Source organism: Plectropomus leopardus, chromosome 10, assembly GCF_008729295.1.
Source record: "Plectropomus leopardus isolate mb chromosome 10, YSFRI_Pleo_2.0, whole genome shotgun sequence".
In the NCBI taxonomy this organism is placed as follows: domain Eukaryota; kingdom Metazoa; phylum Chordata; class Actinopteri; order Perciformes; family Serranidae; genus Plectropomus; species Plectropomus leopardus.
The window spans coordinates 16,420,605-16,441,127 of record NC_056472.1 but is presented as its reverse complement, the minus strand read 5'-3'; the positions used below and the strand labels follow the sequence as shown (position 1 = coordinate 16,441,127).

General features: G+C 40.9%; 1 protein-coding gene across 4 annotated transcripts in view; it reads right to left on the bottom strand.

The window, feature by feature from the left end:
* Positions 1-20,523, bottom strand: part of pkp4 (plakophilin 4) — a 119,128-nt gene that overhangs the window by 80,361 nt on the left and 18,244 nt on the right. For 3 of the 4 annotated variants that reach the window (XM_042494706.1, XM_042494708.1, XM_042494707.1), the window contains exon 2: positions 15,026-15,159. In XM_042494706.1, coding sequence (XP_042350640.1) covers positions 15,026-15,154 — 129 coding nt within the window. In that variant the 5' untranslated portion in view covers positions 15,155-15,159. Of the gene's footprint in view, positions 1-11,763; positions 11,794-15,025; positions 15,160-20,523 lie in introns of those variants that run through there. The other variant, XM_042494709.1, reaches the window with a different exon arrangement.

Here is a 20,523-nt window from a genome sequence, read left to right as displayed (position 1 = left end):
TTGTAGCTGGTGTAGTTGCAAAGTTACATTAACCAAACTATTCACAAAATATGTAAAAATATGTGATGTCACCTTTAACTGCCATGTCTGGACAAGAATGCATGTTCTTGTCATATGAGAGTCCCCATGCACGCAACCTAAACAGATGCATCATTTCACCTATGTGTAAAACAAGGAACCTGCAGAATCATGCATGTCACATGTGATAAATTAGGATAATGTGATGTTGTGCCAGCGATGTGTGAAATATTGCTTGAATATTCTTGGTAACTCAGCACCTTCCTTTATGTGACAGAATAATAATTGTGGGCAATACATCAGAGCAATCTCTGCCTAATCCCTGGTAGTGAGTGTCCAAATCCCACTATTAATTAAGACTTGAGATCTTATCCTTAATAGTTCTCGCTAGCTCAAGCGCCGCCCATGTGAGTCTGTGGTAAAGTGTGTTTTGGTACGGCTGTGATTTGGGCCTGGGCCTGGAAAGAAAGGGCTGCATGTTCACTTGTGACGTTTTGATTCATTTTGCAAAACTAGTGCAGATGGCTGTCCCTCTAAACCAAAGATGAGGATCTTACAGAAATGTGTTTGTTCATTAAGTGGCAATGAGGCCTGACAGCTCTGCATCCTCACTGCAGTGTGGCAGAGCCATTCCAACTAGAGCCCGACGCTGCTGCGCAGTGGGGGAATGACAGCAGAGGTTAAAGGATTTCTGCAGCAGCAGGGACAGAAAAGCAGGCCCGAGGTGTGAGCGGAGAGAACAGGCCATAGAACAGGCTGTGCGACCAGACCTGAAGGAACCACGCCGTGCAATTACTTACAAAAACTGCCACAAAGTCACCTTGTTAAAATACTAAGGTTTGAGGAAACCGGCTACAGCGTCATGCCACAATAGCAGAATTATAATAGTCATGTTGGATAGAAAGGCATTTAAAAATACTGTAAAGTGGCTTGCTGAGGTAAGAGAGTGTACAGCTGCAGGCACAGCTATAGGTGAATCAGAGGGAGAAAATTGCTTTAGCACCCACAGCTGCACCGGAGCTTTTATACTGCATAAGCTGATAATGTGACAAGAGGCCACAAACAGAAATGTGAAACATCATTCACTCTCAGATAATGGAAAAGCAAGTTTACAAAAGAGCATCATTTCAGCCCAGATTTCTAATGCCGCATTACAAGCATATAGAGGACAAAACTTGCAGAGCAGCTAAAATTATTCTTAAAGTTTTTCTATCGCGAGCAAATTGGCACACTGCGGTTGTATAAATATAAATGCCATTTAAGGTCAAAGACTGTTGCAGAGTTTTTTTAGAAAATGTAGTTTTCTGTTGCAAATCTGATTAATTATCGGCTCCCCATCTCTGATCATGGGTCACATCACGGTGACCTCCATGTTGAGCAGGTACACTGTAGCTGCTTATGATACTGTGCTCACCAAAATACAGTATAATACAATGTTCCTTGGCTGAATTTTCTTTGTCCTCAAACCCATTTCCTTTCTTTTTGAAATCCTATATATTGACAGACAAAAACTAAAACAATGTGCTGTCTAGTTTGTCACAGTGAGGGATTTGAACCTGTGGTGACTAAGGGTGGCTCAACAGAGTGATTTGTGGTATTACCACCATTTTTTGTTGCTTTTGAAAATAATTTGAGTGACCCTGATTTTAGTGCTTTGTAAATAAGCGTTATTGTTAGGCTATTATTAGGTATGTTGTTGCTTTTTTCATATGACAAAGATTACACCGCTTTTAAATACTCGTTCATTGTTAAATGCAGAGCACAGAATGGCAATGAGGCTAAAGAAAGGGGCGTAATGATTTTTCATCTGATATGCTTTTGGTGAGTTCAGTTTCTATGAAAAGGAATATACGCTAAAGTAAAAAATTATGGCACAAGTTAGAGTGCCTAAGAAGAGACAATGGAGCCACCGATCTTTGTGGGTTCACTATTTATTTCTCCTACATTGCTGTTTTTGTTTAGAGATATGACGGATGGTCTTTGTGGTTTTGGTCCTGGCTGTAGTCTTGTATGAGTTGGTATATGGTAAATGGACTATACTTGTATAGCGCTTTTCTAGTCTTATTGACCACTCAAAGCGCTTTAGCACTACATGTCACATTTACCCATTTACACAAACATTCAAACACTGGTGGCCAAGGCTATCGTACAAGGTGCCACCTGCTACTCAGTAATCATTCACACACGCTCACACTCTGATGACGCAGCATCGGGAGCAATTCGGGGTTCATTATCTTGCCCAAGGATACTTCGACCTGCTGCCCGTAGGACCTGGGGATCGATCCATTGACCTTCCGATTAGAGGACGACCCACTCTACCTCTGAGCCAAAGCCGGTAAAAAGTGACAAGTGGCAAGTGTCAAGTGGTTGCAGTGTTTGCCCAAAGTTAAGCATTCCTTCCTCAGATCTCGATGACCAAAAGACAGCAAACATGCGGTGCTCAGCACAGAATAGACGCTCAGCGCCTTGTCACGCAGCGCAGTGTGACTATGCAGTGCTTACATTAAAAATAAATTTTAAAAAAGAAAAAGCATGTTCATAATGGCTGGGGTGATTGCTTGCCATCCTTGCACTATTGCAATACTGCAGTTATCGTGACAGCCCTGAAAAACTGTTTGACTTTAAGGATGATCTCCGACTCCAATTTGGATCTTAAAAGGTAGCATCAACAAAACAACTGAGACGTGATCTGGAGTCCTCAAATTACTCCATGGGAGCCAAACATTGTGCACAGATGTTAGCTGCTGCGCCCTTTTAAAAAAGAGCTCTAACTATAACATTGTTTTCCAGACGTCACTACTCCAAATATAATTTTACGTTGGTGGCATTTCAGATGAGTAAGACCCATGAGAACATCATTTTTTTCCCTTATATTTGAACATGAAAAGGAAGTTAAAATTTGGCTTGATAACTAAAATACCATTATATAAACTGTCATTTGTGTGATTATGCTATTAAAAGGAGCTGTCATGTGCATTGGCAAGAGCAGCAGACAGCACTTGCCACACAAGAGATTGACAACAAAAGAAATACTGTCAAAGAGGACAGACTGTAAGAGGGAGGGGTGAAAGAAAAGTCGTGTCATTGCTCGTGAGGAGATCCAACACTACATTTGAAATTTCTTGATTTTGTCGGTCATTCGTTCATCCATTTTGGCAGCTTTGGCTCACTGTTGGTGAGATGTGACTGGCACAGGTGGTTTGTGCGAACAGAAGAAACATATTGGTGAAAGGACTAAATGCAAAGGCTGACGGATGTTCTCCCCCACCTCAACTTAAATCATCAAAGTAAATGCCTTTGCATTTCTGCCTCATTAACATTCACAGCCTGACGCACGTAATTACACTTTAAAAGGACAATTTATGCTCCATTACTAGCTCAAGTGGAACCAGCAATATGTGGCATCATTTAAAGTATTTTCACTTTTAAAGTCTGTGTAGCAGCGGACACAATCTCTCCTCTAAAAAACATAAGCTGGATTTCTATATTAAATATGACCGGGAACAGTCCATATTTGAACCAATACCTTCTGGTACTGGCACCGGTACATGGAGTTTGGTACTTGAATGCAATGGGATCATTTACTAATCACACATAGAGCTAATAGAAGAAGAGAGAGAATTCTTTATTGTCACATGTACATTGTACAACGAAATTTGTCCTCTGCATTTAACCCATCCTTTACGGAGCAGTGAGCAGCCGCACGCAGTGCTCAGGGTCCAGCTCCAGATCTTCTGCCAGTGCCTTTGCCAGGAGCATTCACCAGCAACAGTAAAAGCCAACCCCATATCACTTTTATTCAACATTTTCTCTGACTTCACCAGAGCACTGTGGCAGGACATGCCCATAAACTTCCTGACACATAAAATAAGAAGAAAATAAGAAAATACAGGCAGAGGGCAGAGTCTATATTATTATTGTATGAGTCTATGTATTGTTTATAATGAAAATCTAGCATAGTATATCTTTAAAAGTACTTAGTTCAGTAACCCACTATCATATTAAATCTGGCTTCAAGTGCATGTGACACCTGATTATTGTGGGGGGGGGGGCACATCTGCCACATACTGTGTAAACAGGCATCTCTAAAGGCCATACTTCTAATCTAACAGCATCATCTTTTCAGTGGCGCTTTCAGGGCATGTGTAAAAGCCTGGATTCAAAAACAAGAATTATACAGCAGCTGCAAATTACAAAAGTCTTTCCCTACATTTTCTTTCTTTTGATCTAACTTCTGCAGTATACCTGCTGTTGTTTTGTGCAGCTACAAGCTGTTGAACCTCGGCAAAAAGCTCTTATGTGACGCTGTTGATAATAATGCCAAGGCATAGTGGCAGTAAATGAGAGTAACTCACAAAAGGCAATCTGTATCTCCTCCGCTGGAACAAAAACCTAAAATGCTGCAGCGGTGCAATCACACAGCCAGTGCAATTCATGTAGACCTGTGAACGTACAATTCCACTGAGAGATCAATAGCGTTGTGTCAGACAAAAAAGAACATTGCTCCGGGCCAAAATGAGGAGAGTAAGCAATCTAGGGACTGTCAATCTGGAGGTTGCTGTAGTGAACAAAGACTGCAGTGACTTGTACGATTACCTCAGGATCAGTCATTTAGAGAAACTCATCGGAGAGATGTTTGGGCAGAGGACGAAACTGAGCCATAAACCTCATCTGTGATTCACCCAGTGAACTTCCGAAACTTACTCAGTGGATACATGCCATTCCAAGGACAGCCCAGCAGCGCTTACTGCGCCTCCATCTTCCGAGTACAACTCCTGCTCCCCAGCAACCGGCTCCTCTGTGTGCGCTGTTGACTGTGGCAATGATTACAGTGATAATGATGATGATGACAGTGACGGTGATGAGTATTAACAGGCTAGTTGGGGGGAGATCTCCCAGGGCTGGGTTCAAAACGACAGCCCTGTGCCGGGCCAGGCGTGCACACCACTCCTCTGACATCATGTCACACTGGGAGAAGATTATCTCCTCTTCCTCTTTTCCATCTCTTCTGTTTTCCTCTGCATTGACAGCCTCCTGCCACAATGCTTTAGGGAACCATTCACAGGTGACAGCCTCTCTGACTCTGCCTCTCTCCATCACACTCTCACTTTTGTCCTTTTCCCATCACTCACCACCCTCTGCGCCCTCCCTCCATATCTGAGTGTTTTGTCTTTCCTTCCTATATCTGAGCACTCTCCTTCACCTGTATCCCTCCCTTCTGAATCGGTCTTTCACTACTTGTTCTTCTCCCCCATGGGGTAATTGCTCAGAGCCAGGCTTCCATTTTTATGACTATAATCGAGGCCAGAATGCTTATGCCTCTAGATTTCTCCTTGCCTGTGTCACAGCGGCAGCACTAGGGAGAGGAAGGCAGATAAGACCCCGAGGAGTGGAGAAAATCACTAGTCGATTGTAATTAGAGTCCTTATTTCGCCTATGGAGGTGGAAAAGACGCTATCGCCTGCAGGGAGAGTTCAACCTTTCTGTGGTGCTTATGGCATGGAATTACGTAATGGCAAAAACACAGCCTTGAAGCTTTGCCCCCCCAACCCCAACTATTAACTCCTAAAGCTGGGTCGCATAGACAAGGATGACTTTGGCTTCATTAAAACGTGATAGAGGCTTGCATCAGTATCTCCAGTGGGTAATATTTCAGCCAGCTCATCAAGCCTTTAAGAGGCTGCTGGAGTTGTAGCACTCAAAGCAAGGTCAGCACATGGGCTTTGCACAGAGTCTATCTGTGTGTGTCTGCGCCTGATTCGGATGAAAACGGGGTCACAGAGTGTAACTTCACTTTGCCGTGGAGAAGCAGGAGGCAGACAGATTTTTCATGTGTAATGGACTTCGACAAAGTGGGAAAATTCCACTGTGGGGTTTTCTGCAGGATGGTATGTCGAAACACCATCGTGCGGCGCGCCTAAAAGGGCCCTTTTTGCCAGCTGTTTGGTACATATAGGCATGTTCAGGCACAGCTAATAACAGCATTACTCTGAGGGCAAAGCTTCATAATGGGGGAGGAAGAGGAGCACACCAAAACACAGCGTTTCTAAGGGCAAAAACCACAGTCTTGATAGTAGAAATGATCTGCTCAACATCTCTTTAGATTGCATATTGACCACATAATTATGGTTTATGTTTGAGGGAAAATCTCTCCACAACATAAAAGGGACAAACCACTAAATAAACTTGCTCCTCTGCCCCTGTCTGAGGCTCTTATTGCTGTAAACACATCTCAAGTTCCTGCCAAATGAAAGGAATATAAACTGAGCTTCTAATATTGACCCTTTTTAACAGAGAAACGCAGAAAAACAACAATACATACACGTGCCGCAAAATGTGGAGAGTGTGCCTCTGCATGTTGACAACAAAAACAAAACTGCTTTCATCACTCTGCTGTTGAAGCTGGACATTAGCCAGCTGTTTTCCTGGTAAAAACGGTTTATCTCTCACGTTCGCACAAAAACTTGCTGAGGGATACGGCTTTATGATTTGAGTCATTTATGGCTGCAAACATGTTTCCGCAATAAGCCTTCACATTTCAAGTGTTACGTTAATAACTCTTAATATGCACATATTGCAAAGTTCACTCTCGAACGATGTGTGAGCTGTCAGGAAGGCTTCGTCATCACCTACTATTCCTCCCACTCTTTCCGTTTCCCCAGCCAAATGATGCTGTCACACAAACATAACTAAAGTAGGCAGCCATTCAAGACGTGTGTGTACATTAAGGAGTGCTTGGTGAGGTGACGCAGCTATTCCTCCCCTGAGATGCAGTAGGAGGCAGAGATGAGGGCAGAGTGATCACCGAGATGCTCTTTACAGACCTGACCTCACATTCATTGATGCCTGTTTGTTTCAAACATCGAATCTGGCTTGCTTTTACAAGCCGGTTGAAGGTGGTGCAACTGCCAGGATACTCAAACATCTATAGCCTCTAGACGGTTTCATTCAGATGCTACTGAAAGTACATAAATGTAAAAGTGGAAATGAGTGGAAATGCCAGGAATGCTTTAACAAATAAATAATAAATAAATAATTCTCTTAGCATTTTAGCATTTTAGCATCTTAGCGTATTTCCTTTGTAGTAGATAAGTCTTGCGCCTGAGGGAAGTTAAATTTTTTCAAACAAAAAGACTGCGCCAAAACAGTTAGCATTACTTGAGATGACGTGTTGAATGCATTTCTTTCCTAAATCTAAAGGCCGGCTTTTTAAATAATTAAAATCTTGCACTGTTTACATCCATGTGTGCAAGTTTTCAGTGTTCTTTGTCCTTTTCTTTGTATTTGCTGCTGCATTATTGCACTTTTTTATGCGTTACCCACTAACTGTCAATGAACTGAATAGCAGGAGACTGGCAGCACTGTATCTGTATCATGTTTATCCTCACAAGTGTGTATACGCATAAGACAAAGCCTCTTGTAAAAAGCATTGCTCCAGAGTGCTACTAGTGTTCAAAAAACCCAAAGGGCACCTTTACTACTCCCCTTTACTATGACAACCAGGTAGGGCTTCACAAAAACAAAAAAAATGAAAACACAATCTGATCAATTTGCAGGTGCTCCAGTTCAAAATAATACCAGACTTTTCTATGGATGAAAGATTTTGAGCCATGAGGAAGGCCAAATGCAACATATGGTAAGGCTTGTTAATTTTAGCCAAGGCTAACAGTCCCAACAGTTAAGAGGAGTGAGGACTCAGCAGTCAATGACGGTAGAAAACAAAACACCAACTGTAGTTTTCATAAAAGTATAAAAGAGTAAATAATTTCAACAACTGTGAATCACAACTACAAAAGGCTCTTGAGCATACAGTCATAAATGTTCACAGAAAATATTAGGCTGATTGGTCCAGTAGTAGTGATACACTGATAGACTGTGAAACCATTTGCTGTGGCATAAAAATTGACAGTTATACTGTTATGCCTATCTACAGTATTGAAAAAAGCAACTGGACAACAAAGTTCACCTGTGTGTGCACATCTCCTTTTCTCCTTGACTACCTGTCAGGCTTTTAACACGTGTCCATTAAATGGTTTCAAGTTTCAATTGTAATAAGGTGTCTGTTTAACCAAAAAAACCTTTTGTTTTCATTCCTTTAATGGTCTTTGTAACTACCACCACCACCACCACTAGTACTACTACTACTACTACTACTACTACTACTACTACTACTACTACTACTACTACTACTAATAATAATAATAATAATGATAATAATAATAATGTAATTGTATTAGAAATGGATATACCATGAAACTCTGAGACAGTTATCATACCATGAAAATCTCATAGCATTGTAACCTTATCCAGTAATATTGGAGATATGCAGCAGACAGACAAATACACATACTCTCTCCCTCTCACACACATACATACACACACACGCACACGTGACCAAACGCACGATCCCCTCCAGGTTTACGCCTGCTGAAGATAATAAAAAGTAAATATCTGACAGGCTCCCCAACCTTGCTTTAAAATGTGCTGCAAAGTTTGTTTTTGTTGGAATATATCTCAGCCTTCTTAAACAGCCTTTTAATGATCATCCTCTGCTACTCTCTTCCCAATATTTACATAACAACCGTTATTGAAATCCCATTTGCATTTTGTTTTACATGCACGTTGGAAACTGGTTTGCAATTTGCACACTATTTGGGTAGAAGAGTACCATAAGACCAATCACATTATCTCAAACATCTCTGTTAAAAGCAGATTTCAAGCCAATTTTCAAAGCCCTTTTTATTATATTTCGGCATCTATCTATGACCTTTGTTCATTTCAACTGACGCAAATTGGTTTGTGTTCAGCTGCTGCAAAGTCCTTCAACCAGATAAAAAAGAGAATGTCAACTGTAAAAGTATTTGACATTATAAATGTGGTTTCTTCACACTGAATATTCCCAAGCACTCTGAAGAGGTCTCCTAATGAGATACTGACATGGCATTTTTTTATATGCATGTAAATACACACAGTGTTAGCACAGACAGAACGCAGTCAACCATTTTATTCATCAAACAGTTGTAAACCGCTGATGGCCGAGTGGTTAATAGTCACTTGATTGAATGTGGCCGTCAACACACTCAGTTAACGCCACACTGAACCTGTACCTGCACCGATTCTGAGGCACAACGGATACAAGCATCAGCTAAAGGACTTAAGTAAAAAAAAAAAATCTTAATGTAAGCTGCAGTGCTATCCGGCTTGAGAAGTTCTTGAGCTGTTTCTGATGCAGGTTATACTATAAAAGAATAAGTTCATGTGTCGTCCAAACGTTTCTGACGGCACAAGTGTTTATAGATGTTCTGAACTACCACAGTCAAAACTGAAGTGAAAAGCCTGCTGTCATAGAAAATGGGGAGACGTGATAATCGTTTAAATGTGGTGATGGCACACATTATGAGACAGTCTCTCCTGAAAGGCATTTATAGTGTTTCACTTGGTTGTTCACATGGAAAGAGCCTGAGAATGTTCTTGATTGAAAGAGGAGACTGGGAGAGAAGTTATTTTTCTAAAAGTCTGCAATCGCTGAAGGAGTGTAAATTAATTAAACTCAAATGTGGAAAACACTGAAAATGTCATGTCAACATAAATGTTAAGACTTCTTTGCTCTTGCAGTATCTATTTACTTTACAGCAAGCTTTTGTACATCTCCCCATCATAGTGTGACTGTTTTAATATGGTGTATTTATTCTAATTAAAGACAATTACCTTTGTCATCAGTCACTGACATGCTTTTCCCATTCTCTATAAATCACATCTTGGCAATTTGGAGATTACAGAAAACCCTGGTTTTATTTTACCAATTAATCTCATTGCTGTTTCATTATTCACACACGTTTCAAGCTGTAATTTGTATATTTCCAGAAGCATTTTAACACAGCAAAATGTTATTTTAAGGGCCATGACACACCAAGCTGACTGTTGTCGATGAATCTAGATGACTGCTGCTTGATAGTATGGAGAGTTATTTCCTCTCACGCAGGTGCAGAATGTATGTTGGTTGGTCGTTGGCTGTAGTCCTTTGCGATATATTCAAGTGCAATGTTTTGGCAGAGTAACAGGCTACGTAAGTTGACTCAACAGTCTGCCTTTGTCCCAACCAATTCTTTGCTGGAGGTTTGGTGTGACTGGGCCTTAAGACGTCAACTGGGTTGCTAATTCATGCCTAACGAAATGAGTCAGTCATTGACAGCTCTTTACAAATGCACAGGCAGGTGACAAATGTAACTAATGTGTCTTTGTAAGGGGTTTTGCTACCACAAGTCTCCAAAACAGCTTCAGTGCTTCTTGGCGTAAATATTGAAAGTTTCTAGGACTTGACTGGAGGGATGAGACACCATTCTTACACTACGTCAAAATATTACGAATGAACAAGACCTTGAACAGCTCACTTTGTTGGTTCGTGATTAAAATTCATTCATTATCATTTTTGGACAACAGAGCTTTGTAAAAATGCTAACAAAAGATGTTCATATTTTTATAATAATATTATATCATCACATAAAGCAGAGAGAAACTGGATTTGCAGCAAAGAAGATTCATTTTCTGCAAATGATGAAGAAAAACACTAAGAAAAAAAGGCTGTCACATATAACGTCATGACATACTGCTTTAAAGCAGTATCTGACACGTATGTCAGACACCATTAAATCATGATACTTTCTATGAAGAGTCACCTCAAGAAGCCATACAGCTCAACATTTTCAGTTGTTACACATCGTCTAAGAAAACACTGAGCTGACGAAACAAAGAGCTGATGACTGCTCTGCCACAGTCCTTCAATTTAATTAAAAATAATAACAATAACAGTAATAAACAACAGACCTGCACAATGTATGTGCTGCAAATACAAATATTTTGTTAGATGATTCTCATTGAAACTACCCTCTCCCACTGTTTTTTGATATTGCAATAAATACCAAATAAATCTGTGGATTTTGGAATAAAAAAACAAAAAAGTAAAATACATTGACAAGACAAACAAGGACATTGTGGTTGCTGAATCCACATAAAACGCAGTCTGGATAAATGCCACCGCCTCCCACTGCTTCAATTACACTTTAGATGAAACAGATAAAAAACTAGGTCTTAGATAATCCTCGAAACAACCCCTTCGGTTAAATTAAATTTTAATAAGATAATGAATACTGAAGTGGGGACATTTGTAAAGTTAATTCTAAATTACAGTACAGTTTTAGGTTTTGTGGTTGAAGGCAGGCTTGAAAAATACCATGTGTGGGTCCTCAAAGCGAGTTGTGCAGTGCAGCAAGAAAAACATTGACATTTAAGCACTTAATTGGGGTCTGTAATAAACCATTATGGATGTGTCATCCCGATGGTGGATCAGTGCTATTAAAGAGGCACAGAGCAAAGACAGAACTCTAATAACCAAGAACTGCAACACGACAGAGCCAAATCCTCAAATTAATGGCAAAAAAAGACCCAGGCTTGTTAGCAGTCAGCGGGAGAAACAGAGAGAGGACACAAGTCCAGGCAAACGAACACACAGGGAGAACGTAATCACAATATGTTGGTGAATCTGTCCTTGTTTGGGCATCTCTGCAAAGCCCGTGCAGCTCTAAGCAGTGACAGAAAAAGAAGTTTGGAGAGAGAGATAAAGAAAAATGTAGGAAGACGAGGAGTGAGAAAGACAAGTGAAAGGACAGAAATCAGCCAATGAAAAGGCAGGGGAAAAAGACAAAAAAAAAAAACTAAAGATAGTAGAGCCATTTAGTAAACACTTACCAAACACCCAGTCATGCTAAGCCCCAGCCCTAACCGCGACCACAGCTACAGCACAGCAGCCTTGCATGTTTACATCGACAGCGGGATCCCTCGAAGGTCTGCCTCTCAACAATCACAGGAAAACCTCACACGAAAGCACAGAGGGAGGAAAAAACACACTCACACGAGCCTAGTTTCTGACCTCCATCTTTTCACTCTCACTCACCCTCTGATTTGCCTCCAACTCTGTTAAATACTGAGGAGAACGATCATTTTACAGTCTCGACTCTTTAGCAGGAATTCCCTCTGAGGCATGTCTTCAGCCAGTCACTGAAAAGAAACAGCTCAGGCAGGCTACTCGCTCTTCCTGTCTGTCCGCACGGATATCTGCTCTAACCGGACGAGCCACTGAGGAATACTCTAGGGAAGGAAGTGACATCGACAGGTGCTCCCTCCTTCCTTCCTTCCTTCCTTCCTTACTCATGTAAACACTTTCCTGCAGCAAAACTCAATGGGCTATTTGAAATGAATCAGATGAATCTCTATTACCGGTACTGCAAACTCTAAAAACAAATGATTTGGCACAACAGCAAAAAAATAAATGCAACAGTTTGCATCAGCTATTTTTGAGTTATGACAACTTCTGATGAATTCACGGACTATGAGCACACTACATTGAGTGATGGGGAATTAGCTTGTCTTCCATAATCAAAGGCATTTTTAAGTGGTGCTTACTTGATGACAGCAAGACATAAGTTTTTAAATAAGAAAATGTCCTTTGTGTCCTAGTTGTTTGGCCTACAGGTCCCTAACACACAGTCTTAACTGTCTGAATTTAGGCATGTTAAGTAGTCATGGGAAGGGATTTGAAATCCTGAACTGAAGGTTAAATGATTAAGAAAATTTTTACAACTTGAATTTTGTTTATACACATAGGAATTTGAGTTCATACTGAACATCAAATAACTTGAGGTAATTATCAATATTATTATATCAGCACAACTGACTGCAACTTAAGATGTTTATCTAAATCAATACATTAGAACTTTTATTTTACAACCATGCATTTAATTAGGTGGTGGTGCGACGTTCCCTGAAGTTCTTTTTAGCGCTTACAGACATAGGCGAGTCAAATTCAGAGAAGTACTTTTTCAAGAGCTAATTTTTATTTTCAAGGATGAAATTGTTCTCGCTACAATTTGTAAAGGGAGCAACATGTAACCAGGGTCTAAAATTAATTTATGAATTAACTGCTGCTTATTTACAGCCAAATTACAGTTTGTGCTAATGGCTGTGTGCGATTGGCGCAAATATGGCAATAGCAAATAACTGAAACCTTTGCTTCCTGGTTCAAAACAGTTATCTAATACATTTTTATAAAATAATTCAGCATTCTGTTCTCCTCTTAATTAGACTACAGTACTTTTTCAAGGACAAAGTAAAAATTGAATTTCAAGGTATTTAAGGACTGAGTGTCAAATTCAAGTACTTTAAGCACCTTAAGCACCTTGTATGAACCCTGTTATATTCAAATTGTAGCTCAACCAAAGCGTCATTCAGGGGGAAAAGAGGTATGTGAGATGTCACAGAGGGGAGTTAACATCATTAAAAATGAGTAAAATCTCTTTAGCCCAGTTTGCCCTGTACTGGATTCCCAGGAATATGGAGGGCAGAGAGGAAAAGAGTGTGTGTGTGTGTGTGTGTGTGTGTGTGTGTGTGTGTGTGTGTGTGTAACAGAAGGCAGTGTAGATGAATCACAGAGCGACAGGCAGAGATGGAGTGAGTCAGAGGGCATGTCCCTCCACAGGCTCACAAACCCTGCCAGAGATGATCTTCCTGGTTGTCCACTGAAGCAAGCCAGGGCATGACAGCAGGCAGTAAACAGCCAATAGCTCCTAGTCAAACGTATTCCACCTCAAGACCAAAAAAGTAAACAAAGTTCACTTTGACCACAGTTCTGATTTAAACAAAAATCTTTCCATAAAGCCACACACAGAGAAATGACTTTGACTTTTCTACTTTGGACTGTGTGCCACAGAGGTATGTTGTACGATTACAGTGAACAGGGTGTGTGGCACAAATGCGCAGGAAAAAAAATTTCTGCATACTTCGCCCACTGGATTTCTCCTTAGTGCAATGTGTGAGTTAGCACACGGTTTAGCGTTCTATAAATGTCACTGTACATAAATGGTTCATAAAAGTTTTAATAGTAACTGTGCGATGAGAGATATAACATGAATCGGTGGGTTGTTAGCAGGGTATGAACTAGAGCCGTCAGCTTTCTTTGGTTGGTCAGTTGCTCTTGTCTGACCAAATTTTCTCTAGCTGGACAATCACTGGTGTTTCTTTCACAAGGCCGTGTGTCTACCAAAGCATATTTGTCCTTGGCTGAAAACAGTTCTTGTTCAGCACTTGTAAATGTATATTGGTCTTTGTCCCGACCTTCCTCCACTGTAATTGGACTGCTGGGTGACCAGTATAGCATTTTACCCAAAGTTGATATTTTGAACTCTCATTTTTCAACACAAAAAAATCCAACAAATAATGACAAAGACACTCAGTGTCAATTTTATCATTGTTCCTTTCTTTTAAGTCTTAAAATAGACACTGCAGTAGAGTGGTGCAGAAATCAGGACATAAATTAGCATTTTAGCACTTCTGGTTTCCTCATCTTAAAGTCAACAGGTTTTCGTTAGATGCCTGAAATAAGGTCTTTGGTTGACACAAGCTTAAGAGAATTTCACATTTTCTGCCATAAAAATCTGTCAGTAAATGTCTCGCATGCAAATTTTGAAGCCTTTGCATGTCTTAAATGAGGCAGTTGCTAACAAGTGGCTTACTGAGACTGCAGAACATGGTTTACAGTGTTTATGTGGTAGCAGTTTTAATCATGCGACCGCAGCTACCGACTTGCTTTTTACCTCTGGCCATTGCATTTACACTTCAAAGACCATAAACGTGGTGTTCATTTGTGAAGATTATTTTGCCAAACAAAACTCTTAAGTTCTTTCTGTCGAGTAAACCAGGGCGACACTTGTCGCCAACAAAACGTGTCGGCCAACAAAAAACGTCACAACGGATGCATTTCACAAGCCTGAACATAGTGCTTAGGCTACTTGTCACAAAACACTACCAGACAGGGTGCACTCACTGTGGCTATGTGGTTAATCTGGAGATAAGATGCAGATTTATTTCTCTATGGACCAATCGATCGGTTGAAGAGTAGCAAGAATTTCAGTTTTTTTCCACTACAGCCCTTGTATGAATGAAAGAAACACACTACCTGTTCTTTGACTGAGGCCAGGATGTTGTTGGCGGTGTTATCAGTCTCCATGTTGCGGCCAGTTGAACGGTTGCGGTTGGTCAGCAAAAGCCCCTCCTCCGTCACTGGGCTCTGCTCAGGAGCTGGCATTCCTCCTGTGCAGACAAACACACACCAACACACACACGACATGATCTGGTCACCACAGGCACTCTTCTGGGAAAAAAAACAAACAATCTTTTGCACAAATACCGGAGTGTGTGCATGCATGTGCAAAACACACTCTCGAGTCATGAACACACACTTGAGTCAACCACTCCCCACTACACACAGGCGAGTGATGCTAAGAAGTGACTATCAATGGTCACACGTCACCACCAGCAATACACAAACACACACCCACACATGCCATATGGCCCAAAGAGAAAAAGGCTGTCAATGTTTCACGTCTGTAACAGTGCAAATCAATGCCATATGGCCTCGAGACAACACACCAGTTAAATGATGATCTGTGTATGTAACACAGTCACATAAAAAAAATACAACACAAACACGATAATGGCCAACGATTCTAGTGAAGCCACAAAACAATGAGAATCCAAATCCTAGAAAATCGATAGCTTCCCTAGAAAACCAAGCACGTGTGCACAGAGAAGGCTGCTATACATGTTTGTGTATAAGTTGCAGCAGAGAGGTTGAAAAAGATGAGCGAGGGCAGGCTTTTGAAAAAAAATAAAAAATAAAACAAAAATAAGTCAGCAGCCCGACAGAAGAGATAAGGTGTTCCCGTCTCCCTCGCTCCCTCTCTGGCCTCTTGTCCGGGATTGAAATGAGAAAGTAGAACGAATAGTTATGGTCTCATTATATCTGTTGACAGCGAGAGTGTCGGGGGAACGCTGCTCAAGGTGGATCCATATTTACTAGAAGGAGCCTGTTGAGCCAGACGAGGCAGCTAGAGGCTACGATTGCTGCCTCGCAGCTCAGGGCTGCAGCAGAAGACAAAAACAAGGGGTCTAATAACACAGGAGCTATGTGACTTTGGGGAAACAGTGCTTTTACTATGACTTTTACTGCCTTAGAAATCCACTGCTGCTGTCATCTCAAAGACACAAACATAGAGACAAATTCCACTCTTTGGGTTTTGCACATACATCTTGACCTACATGCTGCACTTTATTATACAACAAGTGGCTCTGACCATGCAATCTCATTGGTCAACAACACATTAAGAATGTGCTCAAATCAGCATGACAGCACACCTTTCTCACCACTAAGAATGTAACATTTCTTAGCCACAGCGGAGATGATCCTGATCATGATAACATTTGTTTTTACACAATGTCAAAAAGATGAAAGCTGAAATTGAGGAAATACAGCTTAAATTACGAAGAGTAAGCACCAACTCACTAATGGTGCAAACTATAAACTAACACAAAGATGACAATAATTAGCATGAACCACCATGTTCAAAGTGACATTTGTGCTTTGGAACATAAAACAGCAAACATAACTGTAAACTAAAAACTACTCAGTGCAGATGCAGGTATGATGGTAATGTAGGCGTTGCAACAACACTTATCGTGTGACTGCAGTGAAAACATTGTTTAGGCTAAACGTCATCAAATGTGTACTGAAGCAGAGCATTTTGTTATAACAACATGTTTTGAATTTTGGACGTGATTTCATCTATCATTAGTCTTTCATTTTGACTTTTGGACTTTACAATGCTTTTGAGTTACTGGCAATGTTTGGCATCCTCCCGCATCCTTCGTCAGCTATGCCAGTGACACGGCACTACTTTCTTAAAAATACAGGTAAAGTTGCAGATGTAGAAGCTAAATTTGTATATGGAAAAAAAAGCAAATATCTTAGCAAATATCTTAGCCATAACAAGAAGGGCTAAGCATTTTTTGTGTTTATATGGGGTATTTATGTAGTTTGGGAAACCCCATGATCTATGGAAAGTATCAGCTGACCAGCTGACTTAAAGTGGACTAGAAAACATGTCTGTGGCTCAGTCGTCACTAAGGTTTGACCTTCTTGCTGGAGTTGTAAACTAGGTTTCATTAAATATAGGATTCTACTGATATGACCGATTGTTTTTCAGTTATTAGTCAGACTCGGTGTATTTCCCTGGAAATGGAAAGACAGCTGCCAACTTTGAGACAGTAGTCTCAAAAAAGCTTCTTTTTTTTTTTAGAGTTAATTGTTTCAACATGAATACATTTTTATTTTAAACTTTATTTTGTTGGCAATAGTAAAACTGCAATATTAAACTCGAGGGTGAGCAAGTGCCTTGGTCCTAACCGCATCACTGTCACACCACAAATGATGTGAAAGCACATCCTCTCTTGTAATATTGCTTAACTAAACCACACAGAATACAGTCAAAGTGATGCATGGTGTGATGAGATGCCGTCAATACATGTGAATATGCAGAAGAATATTAGCTGCAAAAAACACCATTAAATAACCATATGGTAATTTACAAAATAGCCCTGCCTCAAGAAATTGAACTCTCCCTCCATGAAAGTGTCTATTACAGACATCTTAGACCGAAACGGCAGCCTAAGGGTGACTGAAAGATTTGATATACAGTAGCTTTAACTGCATTAGTCAATTTTGTGCTGACAGACATCATTTTAAAGGGTTAAAGGGTCGTTTTCTGTCATGTAAAAGCACTCAAAACTTGAATCCGCCAGCACACAGACAAGTAAGGAATCATTTAGCTCAGGCTGACAGCCAGTTTGTGTGAGCTGGTTGGGTTGTTTACAGTGAGAACACAAAAGTTTTAGACCAGGGATGAAGTGTTAGGAGGTGGTACGTGGGAGGTCCTCCAGACATTTGGACGAAATGTGACCCTGAGGTATTCTGGGAGTCTGTCACTGAGGCAGCGTGAGCATTTCAAGGTGCCTGAGCCGAACTGGATCATGTGCCAGCCCTGGTGCTAAATGACAGATAAGGTTTTACAACTCCTAAGTATGTGAGTCCACACAGGATATTCTACGTATTCCCCACTGTCAGTCTCCCAAATTCCTTTCCTGCTCATTCATAATGTTGCAACACACACCGCCCCTGACTCCCTCCCACTTCCACTGCGGGCTTTGAATCAAGGACATGGCTCTGGATTCCCAGAAAACACAGCGACAGGAAACGGTAAAAGCTGTTTGAATTCGACAGAACTCCTCCTCCCTGACTTCTGCACAAACACACAAGACAACACAAATGGGACTGACTGAGTGCACATTTTAAACTGACAGAAGTTGCCAATCTGGTCAGGGTGGCCAAAAAAAAAATCCATTCTGCTTTCTCTCTCAGTATGAAGGACAAAGAGAGGTGTGCAGCTATGGAAGCCAGTTATGGGAATTGTCATGTAAATCCCCATAGATTAAGCATAAAACAGGCCTTATCATGCCTGACCCCTCTGTAACCCTTCACTTTGTCATAAAACATGCCTTCCATCAAAAAATGACTTCCTAGGCTGACAAAAAAGGGGTAAAATTCCTAACACCTTCACCAAAATCAGTGTATATAATCTCTCCAAATGAATATTTCTCCACAGTCTAAACTTGGCTGTAGAAAAGTGCACACTAAGCAGACTGTGGGAAATAAAACCACAGAAAAACCAACATGCAAAAAGGACAGAAACCCCTGTTGAAAGCATCATTAAGCAAAGAGAAATTGCGATGTGTATCCGAGCCTACCTCTGAAATTACCCATTTTATCTGGTCCAGAATGATTCGACTCTGCTAAACTTGGCGTTCTCTGCAGCTCGGAGATGGTAGTGAAGACGACGCTGCTGCTGCTGCTGCTGCCAACCTACCACAGTCCTATAGGCACACGGCTGACTGGTTCTTCAGCATTTCTCTTTGTGTTTTCTCTCCAAAAGCTGAGGGGGGAAGTAACCTTGTTGAACTGCCTGGCGGTTAAAAACTTTGGTATGTCAAGCCCTGAGACAGTTCATAGCGCGAGCACAAGACTGAGAAGTAGGTGAGGAGCCCAATCTGTGCTGCTTTCAAGGCTGTCATTAGGTTAATGCCTGAGGGCTGTGCTGTGTAGTTCCCACAGAGTACAGATGACCTCATTCTGGTCTAAACAGTGAGGTAAAACCAGTGTCTAATTATTAGCGTTACGGTTATTTCCCTTGACTAAGCAGAAAATAAACACTGTATATACAACAGTACGACAGCATCTCTGAGCATGGATAATGACAAGGCAAACCTGGTTATTTAAAAAAAAACTATTCAACATGTGATAATAAGCATCTCTTTTACTAGACGCCCTTTCTTGTCGAAGCTAAATCTCCCCTTTAAGGTATCATAATCCTCAATGTGTCAAGTCTGCCAAGAAAAGTCTTAGCCTGACTCCACCCTGGCTCGTCGGATCACGTGATCTGATCTACTGACCTCAGACTCCGGCCACTCCTCGGAGCTTCTTACACAATCCCTCTTTCAAAGACTCTCCCTGTCCAGGATTAACTGTAGTTTAAAGTTCAAGGAAGGAAAAGGGCGTTTTAAAATGTGGCCAGTTCTGTTCATGTGTCAGATCTTAATAAATGACCATGTTTCTGAAAGGAACAGATCCACTGTCCCAGGTTCCAGTACTGCCTCCTTGCATGAATTCCATCCGCAGACATGAATTCATCACTTCTCTGGTCTCTCTTAAAGCCACCTGTGCCTTGTGTCACCTTCACCGCGGAGCACTGCAGCAGCAAATATAATATTAGCCGTCACGCAGGCTACGTTTACATGCACACGGGAAACCAGGTTACTGGGAGAAATCATGTTGAAGCAAGAAAGCGGTGAACACGTTTACATGCAGCATAATAGCACAATTATTGTAACTGCTGTGTTTACATGCAGCCGGTCAGTGAGCACATTTCTCCAAGGGCATCTTTTGAGCCAAGGCTGCATATTTAAGTGTATCAGTGATTTATCATTCTGAACCCTGAGGAATTGTTTTCTTTTCAGGTCAGAGCGTTTGGATTGATGGTGCAGTGAGAGGTTGGGCTCTAAAGTGGGAGAGCACACAGTTTCCTTGACTGTGTTCATGTGTCTGAGTTTTATAAATATCTTGCACTTAAACAGTTAAAACCAACTCATCCATTTCAGTTTCTGTTGTAGTCTGATTTTCAATTTGGTTACTCTCAACTCCACTATGAGTAATAATCTTTCCTTTCAACCCGCTGCGCTGCGGTCTTGTCTACTGTAGCCATGTCATGTGCTCTCATTGCTGGAAACACATACTTGGCTAAGAAATCTGGTTCATCCAGCAAAAATCAAGCTTTGAATATATATATAATATAATATTTTGAATATGACAATACTCAGAATTTTATACAGGTCATGTAAACAGCATATTCCGTTTGGATATTCCAATTTAGGACTGTTTCCAAATACAGCATTTTCAGATTAAGACATAAGATATGATGATATTATTCAGATTTTAGGAGCATTCTTTGGGCATTTATAGAGTGCATTCAATTGGGGATTTACTGCAGCATTTACTACTAAGCAACA